The sequence below is a fragment of the Chiloscyllium punctatum genome, chromosome 23 (genome assembly GCF_047496795.1).
Source record: "Chiloscyllium punctatum isolate Juve2018m chromosome 23, sChiPun1.3, whole genome shotgun sequence".
Taxonomy (NCBI): Eukaryota; Metazoa; Chordata; class Chondrichthyes; order Orectolobiformes; family Hemiscylliidae; genus Chiloscyllium; species Chiloscyllium punctatum.
This window is the reverse complement of record NC_092761.1, coordinates 92,341,312-92,358,100: the sequence shown is the minus strand read 5'-3', so window position 1 is coordinate 92,358,100 and position 16,789 is coordinate 92,341,312. Positions and strand designations below refer to the sequence as shown.

The 16,789-nt window shown below is 45.2% G+C and overlaps 1 protein-coding gene across 2 annotated transcripts in view; it reads left to right on the top strand.

Moving 5' to 3' along the window:
• The window catches only part of hmbsb (hydroxymethylbilane synthase, b), a 33,741-nt gene extending 17,156 nt beyond the window's left edge, over window positions 1-16,585 (top strand). For both annotated transcript variants that reach the window (XM_072593531.1, XM_072593530.1), the window contains exons 9-14: window positions 811-924; window positions 6,528-6,566; window positions 7,133-7,252; window positions 9,096-9,149; window positions 9,347-9,433; window positions 13,088-16,585. In XM_072593531.1, the coding sequence (XP_072449632.1) occupies window positions 811-924; window positions 6,528-6,566; window positions 7,133-7,252; window positions 9,096-9,149; window positions 9,347-9,433; window positions 13,088-13,261 (588 nt within the window). In that variant the 3' untranslated portion in view covers window positions 13,262-16,585. The remainder of the gene's footprint in view (window positions 1-810; window positions 925-6,527; window positions 6,567-7,132; window positions 7,253-9,095; window positions 9,150-9,346; window positions 9,434-13,087) is intronic.
• The last annotated feature ends 204 nt before the right edge of the window (window positions 16,586-16,789 follow it).

The window sequence follows — 16,789 nt, the reverse complement described above, 5'->3', positions numbered from 1 at the left end:
TTCACCTGTACATCTTTGGAATGTGGGAGGAAACCGGACCACCTGGGGGAAACCCACGCAGACATGGGGAGAATGTGCAAACTCCACACAGATAGTTGCCTACGGCTGGAATCGAACCTGGGACCCTGGCGCTGTGAGGCAGCAGTGCTAACTACTGAGCCACCGTGCCTCCCCAATATATAATAGTCAGTCTTCAAAATGTGTTAACGTGAACCAGATACCGCTCGGGCACGTTGTTTGGAGCCAATGAATACAGACTGGGATCACTGAGCACAGTTTAAGAATAGGAACGGTCTCAGTACAGTAACCATCTCTATGGTGTAAAATCATCTAATTCTGCACTTACTGCTAGGATAGCATCTAGAGAACCAGTGATCTTGGTTCGCGAAAAAGCAATCTCCTCATCTTTAAATTGAAAATGGAGTTCCGGTTTGCTGCTGTTTGGGAAGGGTTCCAGTGGGCATGCAGCTTATCGATAGCTAGGGTATGTTTGTTCCTGAAGGAACTTATCCATCCTGTTACTGGAGTCAGTGTGAAATTGGGCAGAGGTGGGTACTGCAGATGCTGGAGATTAGAGTCAAGATTAGTGTGGTGCTGGAAAAACACAGCAGGTCAGGTAGCATCCGAGGAGCAAAGGCCCTTCATCTCTCTACATGCCTACCTTGAAGAGGTTCTCCTCCTCTCAGTGTGAAGCTGGTTTGAACTGATGTTGGGACCAGTATCTGCCTGGTGTCAGGAGGGCTGCACCAGGAGTGTCAGGTGTGGTTTGGTACTGGTTCCTGGGTCTTTCTTTAACAGTTTTGATCACAGCGAGGCAATTTGAATACTAGGTTAAAGAAGCTTGATGAGAAAAATGATTACAGTGCTATTGTACTAGCAGCAGCTGGACTGCGAAGAATGGGATGGGAGAATCGGATCAGTCAGGTATGACTCTTAATAACCTGTTTAATAATGTCATGTGCATTTCCAAACCCTAAGGATTTTTGTAACAGTCAGTCATCGAGTGCAGGCTTCATTGGTTGGGCCAGCATTTATTGTCCATCCCTAACTGTCCGTTGAGAAGATGATGAGTACTATAGGGATGCAGTGGCCTAGTGGAAATGTCACTAGACTATTCATCTGGAGAGCAGGAAAATCGACGTTTTGGGCCAGAGCCCTCCTTCACAAATCCTGATGAAGGGCTCTGGCCCGAAACATTGATTTTCCTGCTCCTCAGATGCTGCCTGACCTGGGCTTTTCCAGCAACACACTCTCAACTCTGATCTCCAGCATCTGGAAACCTCACTGTCTCTTATTCATCTGGAGATGTAGAGTAATGTCCTGGGCAGCCCACCACAGCAGATGGTGGAATTTGAATTCAGTAAAAATCTGGAATTAAGAATCTAATGATGACCATGAATTAATTGTTGATTGTTGGAAAAGCCCATCTGGTTCATTAACGTCCTTCAGGGAAGGAAAACGCCATCCTTACATGGTCTGGCCTACATAGAACAATATGGCACAGAACAGGCCCTTCAACCCTCAATGTTGTGCCGACCTGTGAACTATTCTAAGCCCACCCCCCTACACTATCCCATCATCATCCATGTACTTATCCTAGGATTGTTTAAATCTCCCTAATGTCCCCCTCTTAGCCACCTTCTCTCCAATGAGAACAGACCCAAGTCCCTCAGCCTTTCCTCATAAGACCTTCCCTCCAGACCAGGCAACATCCGAGTAAACCTCCTCTGAACCTTTTCCAATGCTTCCAAAAGGGCGACTAGAACTGTACACAATATTCCAAGTGTGGCTGCACTAGCGTTTTGTATAGTTGCAGTGTGACATTACAGCTGCAGAACTCGATCCCTCTACCAATACAACCTAACACACCGTATGGCTTCTTAACAGCACTATCAATCTGAGTGGCAACTTTCAGGAATCTACGTACATGGACTCCAAGATCACACTGCACGTCCACACTACCAAGAATCTTTCCACTGACCCAGTATTCTACCTTCCTGTTAATCTTCCCAAAGTGAATCACCTCACGATTATCTGCATTGAACTCCATTTGCCACCTCTCAGCCCAATTCTGTAGTTTATCCAAGTCCCCCTGCAACCTGTAACATTCTTCCAAACTGTCCACTACTCCACCGACTTTAGTGGCGTTTGCAAATTTACTAACCCATCCTAATGCCTGCATCTAAGTCATCGATAAACATGACAAACAGTAGTGGTCCCAAAACAGATCCTTGTGGCACACCATTAGTAACTGGACTCCAGGCTGAATATTTTCCATCAACCACCACTCGCTGCCTTCTTACAAAAAGCCAGTTTCTAATCCAAACTGCTAAATCACCTTCAATTCTATGCCTCTGCATTTTCTCCAACAGCCGACCATGTGGAACCTTATCAAAGGCTTTGCTGAAGTCCATGTCCACCACGTCAACTGCCCTACTACCCTCATCCACCTGCTTGGTCACCTTCTTAAAAAACTCAGTGAGGTTTGTGAGACATGACCTATCTACAATCTACAACCTATCTACTATCTACAATCAAATTGTTGCTTGCTAGATGACTATAAATCCTATCTCTCATAATCCTTTCCAAAATCTTCCCTACAACAGATGTAAGGATCACTGATCTATAATTACCTGGGTCATCTCTACTGCCTTTCTTGAACAAGGGCACAACACTTGCAATCCTCCAGTCCTCTGGTACTAAATCTGTAGACAATGACGACTCAAAGATCAAAGCCAAAGGCTCCAATTCCACCTCCCTAGCTTCCCAGAGACTCCTTGGATAAATCCCATCCGGGAGAAAGTGAGGACTGCAGATGCTGGAGATCAGAGCTGAAAAATGTGTTGCTGGAAAAGTGCAGCAGGTCAGGCAGCATCCAAGGAGCAGGAGAATAGGCGTTTTGGGCATAAGCCCTTCTTCAGGAATGAAGAGGGTGTGCCAAGCAGGCTAAGATAAAAGGTAGGGAGGAGGGACTTGGGGGAGGGGCGTTGGGAATGTGATAGGTGGAAGGAAGTTAAGGTGAGGGTGATAGGCTGGAGAGGGCGTGGGGGCGGAGAGGTTGGGAAGAAGATTGCAGGTCCAGAAGGTGGTGCTGAGTCCGAGGGTTGGGACTGAGACAAGATGGGGGGAGGGGAAATGAGGAAACTGGAGAAATCTGCATTCATCCCTTGTGGTTGGAGGGTTCCTAGGCGGAAGATGAGGCGCTCTTCCTTGGCGGAGTGGGAGTGGGAGGGGGAGTGAAAGTGTTCAGCCACAGGGTGGTTGGGTTGGTTGGTGCGGGTGTCCCAGAGGTGATCTGTGAAACGTTCCGCAAGTAGGTGGCCTGTCTCCCCAATATAGAGGAGGCCACATCGGGTGCAGCGGATACAGTAAATGATGTGTGTGGAGGTGCAGGTGAATTTGTGGCTGATATGGAAGGATCCCTTGGGGCCTTGGAGAGAAGTGAGGGGGGAGGTGTGGGTGCAAGTTTTGCATTTCTTGTGGTTGCAGGGGAAGGTGCCAGGAGTGGAGGTTGGGTTGGTGGGGGGTGTGGACCTGACGAGGGAGTCGTGGAGGGAGTGGTCTTTCCGGAACGCTGATAGGGGAGGGGAGGGAAATATATCCTTGGTGGTGGGGTCTGTTTGGAGGTGGCGGAAATGACGAAGGATGATACGATGTATCTGGAGGTTGGTAGGGTGGTAGGTGAGGATCAGTGGGGTTCTGTCCTGTTGACGATTAGAGGGGCGGGAGTCAAGAGCAGAGGAGAGGGAAGTGGAGAGCATTGTCAACCACATCTGAGGGGAAATTGCGGTCTTTGAAGGAGGAGGCCATCTGGGTTGTTCGGTATTGGAATTGGTCCTTCTGGGAGCAGATGCGGCAGAGGTGAAGGAATTGGGAATTTTGGATTGCGTTTTTACAGGGGGCAGGGTGGGAGGAGGTGTAATCTAGGTAGCTGTGGGAGTCGGTCGGTTTATAGTGAATGTCCGTGTTGAGTCGGTCGCCCAAGATAGAAATGGAGAGGTCTAGGAAGGGGAGGGAGAAGTCTGAGATGGTCCAGGTAAATTTGAGGTCGGGGTGGAAGGTGTTAGTAAAGTGGATGGACTGTTCAACCTCCTCGTGGGAGCACGAGGCAGTGCCGATACAGTCATCGATGTAGCGGAGGAAAAGGTGGGGGGTGGTGCCAGTGTAGCTGCGGAAGATGGACTGTTCCACATATCCCACGAAGAGGCAGGCATAGGTGGGGCCCATGTGGGTGCCCTTGGCTACTCCTTTGGTTTGGAGGAAGTGGGAGGATTGGAAAGAGAAGTTGTTCAGGGTGAGGACCAGTTCAGTCAGTCGAAGGAGGGTGTCAGTGGAAGGGTACTGGTTGGGTCGGCGGGAAAGGAAGAAGTGGCGGGCTTTGAGGCCTTCATGATGGGGGATGGAGGTGTACAGGGACTGGGTGTCCATGGTGAAGATAAGGCGTTGGGGGCTGGGGAAGCGAAAATCATGGAGGAGGTGGAGGCCGTGGGTGGTGTCCCGAACGTAGGTGGGGAGTTCTTGGACTAAGGGGGACAGGATCGTGTCGAGGTATGCAGAGATGAGTTCGGTGGGGCAGGAGCAGGCTGAGACAATGGGTCGACCGGGGCAGTCAGGTTTGTGGATTTTGGGCAGGAGGTAGAAACAGGCGGTGCGGGATTGTGGGACTATGAGGTTGGAGGCGGTGGATGGGAGATCCCCTGAGGTGATGAGGTTATGGATGGTCTGGGAGATGATGGTTTGGTGGTGGGAGGTGGGGTCATGGTCAAGGGGGCAGTAGGAGGAGGTGTCCGCGAGCTGGCGTTTAGCCTCAGCAATGTAAAGATTGGTGCGCCAAACTACTACCACGCCTTCCTTGTCTGCCGATTTGATGGTGAGGTTGGGGTTGGAGCAGAGGGCTGTATGTTGCAAGGGTGAGAGGTTGGAGTGTGTAAGATGGGTGGACAGGTTGAGGCGGTCAATGTCGCAGCGGCAGTTGGCTATGAAGAGATTGAGGGCAGGTAAGAGGCCAGCACAGGGTGTGTTGGAGTGGGAGAAGGGGTTGTCAGAGGGTGGGCAAGAATCCTGGCTGAAGAAGTAGGTGGGGAGGTGAAGGCGGCGGAAGAATTGTTCGATGTCTCGCCGCGTGTTGAACTCGTTAATCCGGGAGCATAGGGGGATGAAGGTGAGGCCTCTGCTGAGGACTGATCTTTCATCGTCAGAGAGGGGGAGGTCTGGAGGAATGTTGAAAACACGGCAGGGCTGGGAGCTAGGACCGTTTCTGCCATCGCCGCAGTCACTTCCGCCCCCGGAATTGCCGTCGCCGCATCCACTTCCGCCTCCAGTGACGTCACTCACCTGCACAACGACCACACTGCATGCGTCTCCGCCCCCACGCCTTACCCCGCCCCCCCCCACTCCCAGCTCTAGCCCTACACCAGGTCCTAGCTCCCAGCCATCCCTCCAGACTCTTAAACTGTCCTCTGGGCAATTAAGGATGGACAGTAAATGCTAGCCTAGCCAATAATTAATTTTACAAAGCTGCCTTCTTGAACTGCTGCAGGCCCTGGGGGTTTAGGGACATCTACAATCCTGTTAAGGAGGGATTTCCAGGAAATTGACCCAGACCATGAAGGACGGGTCATTTATTTCCAGGTCAGGATTGTGAGTGGCTTGGAGAGGAACTTGCATGGGGTGGTGTGCTCATGCTGCCCTTACCCTTTAGTTGGTCATGTTTGTAGGTACTGTCCTGGTGAGTAGCTGCAGTGCACACAACAGTGACACACTGCTGCCATTGTGCATCGTGGTAGAGGGGTGGATGTTGAAGGTGGTGAATTGAGTTCCAGTTAACCCAAGGGATGATGATAAAACCTTGTGATAATTTTCTTTGCGGATAATTTTCTTTCACCACTATTTCCTGTTTCTATGCCCCGAGAACACACTATCGCAGCTTGGTTTAATGATGCATTTGTCTGTGCCCCTGGCGCCAGAGTAATGCTCAGATTGAAACATGCCAAGAGAAAGTGTAAGCTAGTGAACAGTATCCACATTTTGTCACAGACAAGGGATATACACATCCATGACAAAGCATTGCAGAGCCCGCTGGGTTCTCAGGTGAAGTTCCTCACAAGAAGCCACAGCATGCCCTGGATTTGCGATGGAGTGTTGTAATCAGGTTAACAATTGGAAGCTTCAGTGTGTGGAACTGTCAGGTTTAATTCTGGATAGGTGACTTTGTAATGTATCAAGTGGCCTTAATGAGCAGCTAACTGTCCACACAGACCTACAACACAAGAGTAGTTTCCATTCTAAAGTTGTCATTTTTTCTGCTTGGTGAACGAGCAGAGGTTAGTTTCTGATGTTGGAACACTGATGCCTCTCCAACTGCAAACAACAAGCAATTTCTGTTGTCATGGTTTTATTGTCCACAGTGGGTTACTGACTATTCTCCTTCTGCTTAGACTGAAAGTAGGGAATGAGATCCTAGCTGAGCTAGCAGATGCTCTTATTTTTGGTAAACAGCAGTTAAATTGATTGTATTTTTCTTGCAGATTCTACAGCCTGAAGATTGTATGTATGCTGTGGGTCAGGTATGTGAGCATTATCCAACTTTTGCACAGTTAGTACGGACAGGGCATTGTGATCTTAACCCCCACCTATGTCCACTTTATAACCATGGGTCAAACTCTCACAATCACTGTGGCATCGTCAGAATGCTGCATACACCCAGTGGCTTCATCAGTGCTTGGAAAGAGAAAAACAGGTTTTTCATTCATGGGGTGTAATTGTTGTGTATATTACCCATCCCTAATTTCCTTTTGGATGATTCAATGTTCAGAGTTACCTTTTTATCAAACTTCCAACAGTCAAACTGCTGCAATAAAGAATCTGTAGCAGGAAGCTTCAGGTTTTTTTTCCCTGATGTTGACTAACCTGTTTGCTCAGAAATCTGTAAATTGTGCCTGAGAGCTCGGGTTGGAAAGTGGATAGTTGTGAATTTTAACCCTTTTTTGTGTCCAATAAAGTGATGATACAAGTAGAATATAGAAGTGTCTTTTTTTGTTGTGTTTTAATTTTCCTGGCTGTTGTGTACAAAACATGTTGAACTCTTCAGCTGTGATTTAATGTGTGTGTGTGTTTTGCTGTTTGGTTTCAGGGTGCCTTAGGTGTAGAAGTGAGAATGAATGACACTGCTGTCCTGGACATGGTTTCTGCTCTCAATGACACTGAAACGGTCCTCCGCTGTATTGCTGAGCGTTCCTTCATGAAGCACCTGGTATAGTCAAAACTAGCTTAAACTTGCTGCTATACTCATTTAATTGCCTGGATCTTGGTTGCTATATGTTTAGCCATTGGTGAGAAAGTTACAAATAATTGGCTATCAAATCAGAAAATGCTGGAAAGGTCAGTCAACAGTCTGAAAGAGAAAGGCAGATTAACATATCATAGCCCCTGAACAGAAAATGTTAACCTGTACTCTGCGCACTCCCAGTTTTACCTCAGAAGAACTCATAAAGAATTCTTGTTTCATCCTCTGAAAGAGTATTGATCCTCTGTCAGTAGTCCACATCCTGGAACTGCACAAACTCTGTCCACACCTTAGCTCACCATTTGAATCAAAGCAGAAGCAACTAGGCTACTGCACAATCTGCCACGTTGGTGTCGGATTGGTTTATTCCAGAAGCAGAACTGGAACCATGCCATGTCTGCTTGGTTAGGATTATATTCACTGGAGTTTAGAAGAATTAATCTAATAGTAATCTACAAAATTCTACCAGGATTAGACAGGGAGAATGCTGGAAACATGTTCCCAATGACTGGCAAGTCCAGAACGAGGAGTTCACCATCTAAAGATTGGGGTTCCGCCATTTACGACTGAGATGAGAAGTTTCATCACCCAGAGAGTGGGGAGCCTGTGGAATTCTGTCACAGAAAGTGGCTGAGGCTAAAACATTGAGTGCTTTCAAGAAGGAGTTAAATATAGTTAGTCATACGGTACGGATACAGACCCCCTGGTCCAACTTATCCATGCTGGCCTGACATCCAAATCTGACCTAGTCCCATTTGGCCCATATCCCTTCCTATTCATATACCCATCCAGATGCCTTTTAAATATTGTAATTGTTGCACTTCCTTTGGCACCTCATTTCATTCGCACACCACCCTCTGTGTGAAAAAGTTATCCCTCAGGTCCTTTGTAAAATATTTTCCTTCTCACCTTAAACATATGCCCTCTAGTTTTGGATGATCCCACCCCAATGAAAAGACCTTGACTATTCACCCTATCCATGCCCCTTGTGGTTTTATGAATCTCTATAACCTCAGATGCTGGCGAGAAAAGGAAAGCCCCAGCCTATTCAGCCTCTCCCTATAACTCAAACCCTCCAATCCCAGCAACATTCTTGTAAGGTTTTTCTGCACCATCTCAAGTTTGACTGCATCCTTCCTTTAGAACGGTGACCAGAATTGTATTCTGTATTCCCAAGGTGGCCTTACCAACATCCTTAGTTACAAATCACACAACACCAGGTTATAGTCCAACAGATTTAATTGTAAGCACTAGCTTTTGGAATGCTGCTCCTTCATCAGGTGGTTGTGGATGTTACCAACATCCTGTACAGCTGCAACATGATGTTCCAATAGGCTAAAGGATCAAAGGGTATGGGGAGAAAGTGGGAACAAGTTACTGAGTTGGATGATCAGACGTGATCATTTTGAATGGTGGAGCAGGTTGGAAGGACCAAATGGTCTATCCCGTTCCTGATTTTTTTTATACCACCTTGCATTATCTGCTAGGGAGGTACTGGGTAAGGGCACGTTGCATTCCAGTTGAATTCAATTCTATTGGCACTAGGTGTCTGTTCAGACTGTGGTTGGAATCGCTGCAGAGCAGTGGAGAGCCAGGGCAATATTGCTATTGTTCCAGCAGCCAGTGGTGGGATACAGTCACCTGACATTAGTGAGTGGTCCAGACTGGGATTGAGGCTGCAAACCTTTATTTGATGAAGTTCAGCATTTTATATTCTTTCTCACTCTCCTAGAGAGATGGGTGTCATTTTTATTGTGTGGTTGAGGTGCTTGGAAAGATGTTAATTGGTTGTGTTTCCTGTTTTGAGTAGGAGGGAGGCTGCAGTGTTCCTGTTGCTGTTCACAGTGCCGTTAATGAAAACCAGGTAATGCTACTTTTGATGAGAGTACTGAAGATGTTGGAGATCCACGATACTAACAGGAAATGCTGCTGCAGAATTGCATTGGATTTAAACATTAACTCTGCTTCTCTCTCCACAGGCCCTGCTTTTGATGTTGAGACTGACATCTGTTTGCAAATTTTTCTTCAAGGTTACATTTTAATTCTGTCTTTCAATTGCAGCTCTACCTCACAGGGGCTGTGTACAGTCTTGATGGATCTGACAGTTTGAAAGAGACTATGCAAACGAGTATATCACCTCAAACCCAGGTACAACTACAATTCAGGTTTTTAGTTCAGGGTAGTGCTGTGATATTGGGGTCCCATCTGTCCCCTCAATGGATTTTTAAATACACCCAAATTTTTTTTTAAGGGAAATAAAGGATTATTCCCAGTGCCCTGAGGCCAATATTTATCAGTAACATAGGAGGCATAGTTTAGTAAGTTTGCAGATAACACCAAAATTGGAGGTGTAGTTGACAGTGAAGGAGGTTACCTCAGATTACAACAGGATCTTGATCAGATGGGCCAATGGGCTGAGGAGTGGCAGGTGCAGTTTAAATTGATAAATGTGAGGTGCTGCATTTTGGAAAAGGAAATCAGAACAGGGCTTACACACTTAATGGTAAGATCCTGGGGAGTGATGCTGAACAAAGAGAGCTTGGAGTGCAGGATAGAACATTACAAGCCCTTCGGCCCTTGATCTTGTGCCGACTTGTGGAACCAATCCAAAGCCCATCTAACCCACACTGTTCCATTTTCATCCATATGTTTATCCAATGACAGGCAGTGCATTCCACACCCCTACTTCTCTGAGTAAAGAAACTACCTCTGACATCTGTCCTATATCAATCACCTCTCAATTTAAAGCTATGTCCCCTTGTGCTAGCCATCACCATCTGAGGAAAACGGCTCTCCCTGTCCACCCTATCTAACCCTCTGATTATCTTATATGTCTCAAATAAGTCACCTCTCAACCTTCTTCTCTCTAATGAAAACAGCCTCAAGTCCCTTAGCCTTTCCTTGTAAGACCTTCCTTCCATACCAGGCAACATCCTGGTAAATCTCCTCTGTACCCTTTCCAATGCTTACACATCCTTCCTATAATGCGGTGACCAGAACTGTACACAATACTCCAAGTGTGGCCGCACCAGAGCTTTGTACAGCTGCAGCTTGACCTCATGGTTCTGAAATTCAGTCCCTTTACCAATAAAAGCTAACACACCATATGCCTTCTTAATAACCCTATCAAACTGGGTGTCAACTTTCAGGAATCTAAGTACATGTATACCGAGATCTCTCTGCTCATCTACGGTGCCAAGAATCTTACCATTAGCCCAGTACTCTGCATTCCTGTTCCTTCCAAAGTGAATCCCCCTCACACCTTTCTGCATTAAACTCCATTTTCCACCTCTCAGCCCAGCTCTGCAGCTTATCTATGTCCCTTTGTAACCTGGAACTTCCTTCAGCACTGTCCACCATTCCACCAACCTTAGTGTCATCTGCAAATTTAATAACCCATCCATCTACGCCCTTGTCGAGTCATACATAAAAATGACAAATACCCATGGACCCAAACAGATCCTTGTGGTACACCACTGGTAACTGAGCTCCAGGATGAACATTTCCCATCAACTACCTTCCTGTCTTCTTTCAGCTAGCCAATTCCTGATCCAAACTGCTAAATCACCCTCATTCCCACATTTCCGTACTTTGTGCAATAGCCTACTGTGGGGGAACCTTATCAAATGCCTTACTAAAATCCAAACACACTACATCAACTGTTTTACCCTCATGAGCCTGTTGGATCACCATCTCAAAGAACTAAATAAGGTTTCTGAGGCACGATCTACCCTACACAAAACTGTATTGACAATCCCTAATAAACATACTCCTCTCTAGATGTTTGTAAATCCTATCCCTTATAACCTTTCCAACACTTTACCCACAACCGAAGTAAGGCTTAGTGGTTTATAATTTCCAGGGTTGTCTCGACTCCCCTTCTTGAACAAGGGAACATTTGCTATCCTCCAGTCTTTTGGCACTATTCCTATAGACAATGACGACATAGAGATCAAAGCCAAAGGCTCTGCAGTCTCCTCCCCAGCTTTCCATAAAACCATAGGATAAATTCCATCTGGCCCAGGGGACTGATTGGATAACTCTTTCAAAGGGTCAAAGTCACAATGGGCTAAGTGGCTTTCTGTGCTAAGTGATTTTGCCACTCCAGTGCTTAATGAGCAATACTGCCAGTGGTTCCAAAACTTCAAATTTAAAATTCTTACTCTTGCATTCAAATCCCTCCAAGTGCATGTTTTTCCTTATCTCTACATCCTTGACCAGTCCCACAACAAAGGAAAAAAAAGTTTAATTAATTAAAGACATGCCTGAACCTTAGTACTGAACTTCTAAAAATTCAGCACCTCCTTCCTAATACACCTGCTTCCATTTGCCGACAGCTCTGTTGAATGTTCTGGAACATCTCACTTAGTTCATGGATCTTAATGTCCAGGATCTTCAGATCAGCTTCACCAACAGCTGAAAACTGACTCTGATCAGCAAAGTAGTGTTCATTGTTCCTTGAAAGTAGAGTTGTACGAAGATAGGATAGTGTAGAAGGCATTTGGTATGCTTTCCTTTATTGCTCAGCATAGAGTATACGAGTTGGGAGGTCATGTTGCAGCTGTACAGGACATTGGTTAGGCTGCTTTTGGAATATCATGTTCAATTCTGGTCTCCTTCCTATCGGAGGATGTTATGAAACTTGAAAGGGTTCAGAAAAAGATTTACAAGGATGTTGCCAGGGTTGGAGGATTTGAGCTACAGGGAGAGGCTGAACAGGCTGAGGCTGTTTTCCCTGGAGCGTCGGAGGCTGAGGGGTGACCTTATAGAGGTATATAAAGTCGTGATGGGCATGGATAGGGTAAAGAGGCAAGGTCTTTTCCCTGGGTTGGGGGAGTCCAGAACTAGAGGGCATAGGTTTAGGGTGAGGGGGGGAAAGATATAAAAGGCAACTTTTTCACACAGAGGGTGGTACGTGTATGGAACGAGCTGCCAGAGGAAATGGTGGAGGCTGGTACAATTACAACATTTAAAAGGCATCTGGATGAGTATATGAATAGGAAGGGTTTGGAGGGATATGGGCCAAGTGCTGGCAAATGGGACTAGATTAGGTTAGAATATCTGCTCGGCATGAACGAGTTGGACTGAAGAGTCTGTTTCTGTGCTGTATATCTCTATGATTCTAATCATTTATTACATTTTTGTGCTTTTTGTACGTAAAACTCAGTGTTTCCCTACAAGCCAACCGCGACTTCACTTCAAAAGTACTTGGTATTTAACTGACTGTGAAGCTCCATTGGGGTGGGATGGATGCCATAGCGATGCAGATATTCCTTTGGCATCCAGGAAAGTTCCATGTTTTCCAAGTGCTTGCTAGTTCAAAATGAATTTTCAGTAAGAGATCATCTAGTGTCTCAGTGTGACCCTGCATTTATGTAGCACCTCATCACTTTGTCAGAATGTCTTGAAGCATTTTCAAATAACAATGAAGTGCAGTCAGTGTCATCAGTAAAATGGATACATTTGTACACTGTATAATCCTGCATGAAGTCGAGGTGGGTAATTTAGATTAACAGAGGAATATTGATCTGGCAGTTACTGGAATCTCAGTTTAAGATTTCATTGAGCAATGTAGGATGGGAGTGAGGCTTGAATCCACAACTTCTGCACTCGATGGAGGCAGTGAGTTGCTAATGAACTGCGATGGCATTTAAACTGGGTTTGTCCATTTGACATAACTGTTATGTCCTGCAGGCTATCATCCCCTTGATCAGTTTCTTTCAAATGTAATTTGTTTTAGCAAGAAATTCCAAACCTTAAAAATATTCAGAATAAAATGGCCAACATCTGTCTTTCCCTCAGGATGAAGATCGCGGTGATGACGATGTTCAGCACGTTGGGGTCACAGCAAAGAAAATACCTCAGCACTCGCAGATAGCAGCTGAGAAATTAGGGATGCATTTGGCTAACCTACTGCTGAGCAAAGGTGCCAAGGAAATCCTGACTGTCGCAAGGCAGCTGAATGATGCGAGATAATACTCTAGTTTTATGCTGAATGTCGTTATTTAGGTGTTTATAATATTATAAATACACAGTAACCAAAGGTAATGGGCAATATCCCTATTGAGTGGCTTATACATCCCATTTACATTCTCCATTCTATTATACCCTGACTTGCTTCTAACTTTCGCTTTGAAGAATGTGTTATTTACTGACTAACCTTTATCAAACATTTGGAGACTGCCGCAGGGTTTAATCTCCATAGCTCCGTGCCCCTCTCTGTGCCACGTGCTTAGAGTCTTGAGCACTGTAGCAGCTGGAATCAAAATCTCATTTGAAAAGTGCAATTCAAAGTTGCTTAATTTGAATGATCTGTTAATTCAAATTGAAATCATGCTTCTTTTTTTAAAAATGAAAAGCCCTCTAATGCTGTTGTATTTAGTTTATTGTACTGAATCGGTTGATGCCTTTCTTGAACCAGAAACAGCCTTGAATGAACAAAGCTAGGAAGTGATATTAGAGGCAATCTCCTTGCTGCACTATGACAGCGTGGCTTGCTTTGGAACTAGTCTGTTTTCCTCTCCATTCTAATTCCCAACAGATGATGGAATTCCAATGAGACTAATTGCAGCCTTCCCCATTCATGCACAAACACCCCCACCCCCACTAAGAAGGAGGGGCTGTTTACTGAATTGCACTAGCCTGATATCAATTGCTGATACTCAAGGCTGTTATGTTGTACTGATTGCTGGTGCTTTTTGACTTTCATGGCAACAGAACGTTTACTTGGAAACATTGCACAAGAAAATCTTCAATTTTTTTTCTCCCCTTCTGTACACCCTCTAAAGTTTGCTGTTTGGAAAGTACAAATTGTGGTTCTTTCACAAGGTGGTGTGCAGTTGAGTAATTTGAGTGACTCTGAGGCAGCAGTTAGAGAATGTTTGAGAGACAAAGCAGCCGCAGAGAGGCAGTAAATGTCTGTCTCTATTCACATCGAGCACAAGGGACATGCCTGAGAAATTATCCATAAAATTATATTTGTTAGATTTTTTTAAAGGTAAATGGTTTTATTTCTGCCAGTAAGCTTGGTTATTGTTTTAATCCTCTAAAAGCACATATAGAATGTTCCAGTGTAGTTCAGGCCCTTCGGTCCTCGCTGTTGCGCTGACCTGTAAAACCAATCTGAAGCCCATCTAACCTACACTATTCCATTCATGTCCATGTGCCTATCCAATGACCATTTAAATGCCCTTACAATTGGTGAGTCTACTACAGTTGCAGGCAGGCTGTTCCACACCCATACAACCCTCTGAGTAAAGAAACTACCTCTGATATCTATCACCACCACCCCCCCCCTTCCCCCCCCCCCCCCCCCCCCCAAGTTTAAAGCTATGTCCCCTCATGCTAGCTATCGCCATCAGAGTTAAAAGGCTCTCACTGTCCGACCTATCTAGCCCTCTGATTATCTTACATGGCTCAATTAAGTTGCTTCTCAACCTTCTACTCTCTAACAAAAACAGCATCAAGTCCCATTTCAGCAAAATCTATTTCTGAAGATGATTTGAACAGTAGAACATATCAGTTATTTGGCAATGAATGCCATCATAGCTGAGCTTGGTTTTTGGTCTTGTTGGTGTTTGTGTTCTTGGAGCTCCCAGCTGAGGTTACTGATAGTGATCATGCGCCTCTACCCACACCTTCCAAAAGGGAGAGGCCGAGAGACCAGTTATAACAGCCTGAATGTAGCCCTGGCAAACTTATGGAGTAGGAGAGATACAACAAACTCCTTCCTCAATGTCGAACCCCAAGGTGTGGTCATCACCTGACACTTTGGAACATTTTGAATTCTGAGTGGGTAGCACTCAGTGCCATAACCAGAAGACAGTGAGTTTAAGTCTCACTCCAGACCATAGAGCTCAAAATGTGGCGTAGTGCCTGTGCAGTCCTGACGGGATGCTATACTGTTGGTGATGCCACCTTTCAGGTGAAACATTGGGTATGTTTTTAAAAACTAGATCAGCAGAAATCTCAATTTATTGATTAGGGTGTAAGCTACATCTGACTGCACACACACTCAAGTTCTGATGAGGGTATGGCATGGGACTGATTGAGTGCAATTGCAGAATGTGATCCTCAAATCTCATTTTTTGAAAGTCTGGATTTTTGATGAAATGTAATTAGACTTGATGCTGATCAGGTTGGAATGTCCTCAATCATCCAGTTTTTTTCTAAGCTAAATGATAGAATAATGTCTCTTCTACAGCAGTAAATGATTCAAGGTGGTGGTGGTGGTTGGGGGGGGAGGGGTGGAGTTTATTCACTGTAGATGTGTAGCAACCATCTGCTTATGATGAATCTGCTGTGTTTACCTGAGGGATGCTGAAATTCACGATCACCTTCGACTATGGTGATTTTCTTTTTACATCAACTTTTTGTTTTAAAAGTCTCCAAGAGGCCTGTGAGCCAAATTAACCATTGTGCTGCTCAGACAGACAGTGGGAACGTTCTAGCTCCATCTGTGTCCACCTGTGACAAAGCATTCATTAAATTCTGTTCACACTTCTCCTTGCCATCATCAGTCCTACATCTCTTCATCGTCATGCAATGTGGGTAAGAGTGATGTAGCCACAATTCTTTTGCTTGCTAAAAGCGGTCAGGTCAAATGAAGGATTCTTGGAGGCCTCCCGAGCAGGGTCTGGGTGATTAGCCTCCCTTTTCATCCTGCCCAATGCTGTGGATTTCCCCATGCTGTGTTTATTATCCCTGGTATTCCCACTGCTTCAGTAAATATCCTGTGGGATGGATGTTGAGCTGCAGGATTGAAGGTGAAATAATGTTGCACAAAGACAGAGCCACGTACCACAGCTGTAAACAAAGATAAAGTTCTGCATAAAGCCAGCAGTAGGACTGATAATTAAACAAATGTTACTGCTCTTCTTACCCATTAATTATCTGCACTGTCATTGGCCAGGGACCATTATGTGGAAATCCTAAATAAAACGTAGCTCCAGTTTTAAAGATGATAACACAAAGTGCCCTTTGAACTGAGTCAGAAATACTGACACTGATCCTCCAGCCTCAGGCTCCGAATCCCTCATCAGCTCCTGGACCGAGAGCAGGGTAATGTAATCAAACTCGTTTATTTAAGAGGAGGACCTTGTGAATGGAAGAATGAAATCTCTGGTCCAGAGCAGTCTTTGTTTTATCACATTTTGGATGATGAGGGCTTTTACTGCTGTCTTGGATGCGATAGTCCATGTGACAGTCTGGCATAGCTTGTAGTGGAGTGTCTGTGATTAGCATTTTGTCTCTTGCAATAATGTCCAAATAAACAAAGTAACAGTGTTTTTTTTTTAGAAATTCTGTTTCCTGTTTTTATCTTTTTTAATGGCTAGTGTTTTCAATGGGGAGCGGTAAACTGAGAATGAAGCCGTAGAGACATATTTCAGCAGCTCCATGACCCATTCCTATCTGCCAAATCCTCCAAATCTATAACGCTCCAAGGTCTCTGCACTAAGTTATAGAGATATACAGCACTGAAACATACCCTTTGGTCTAACTCAT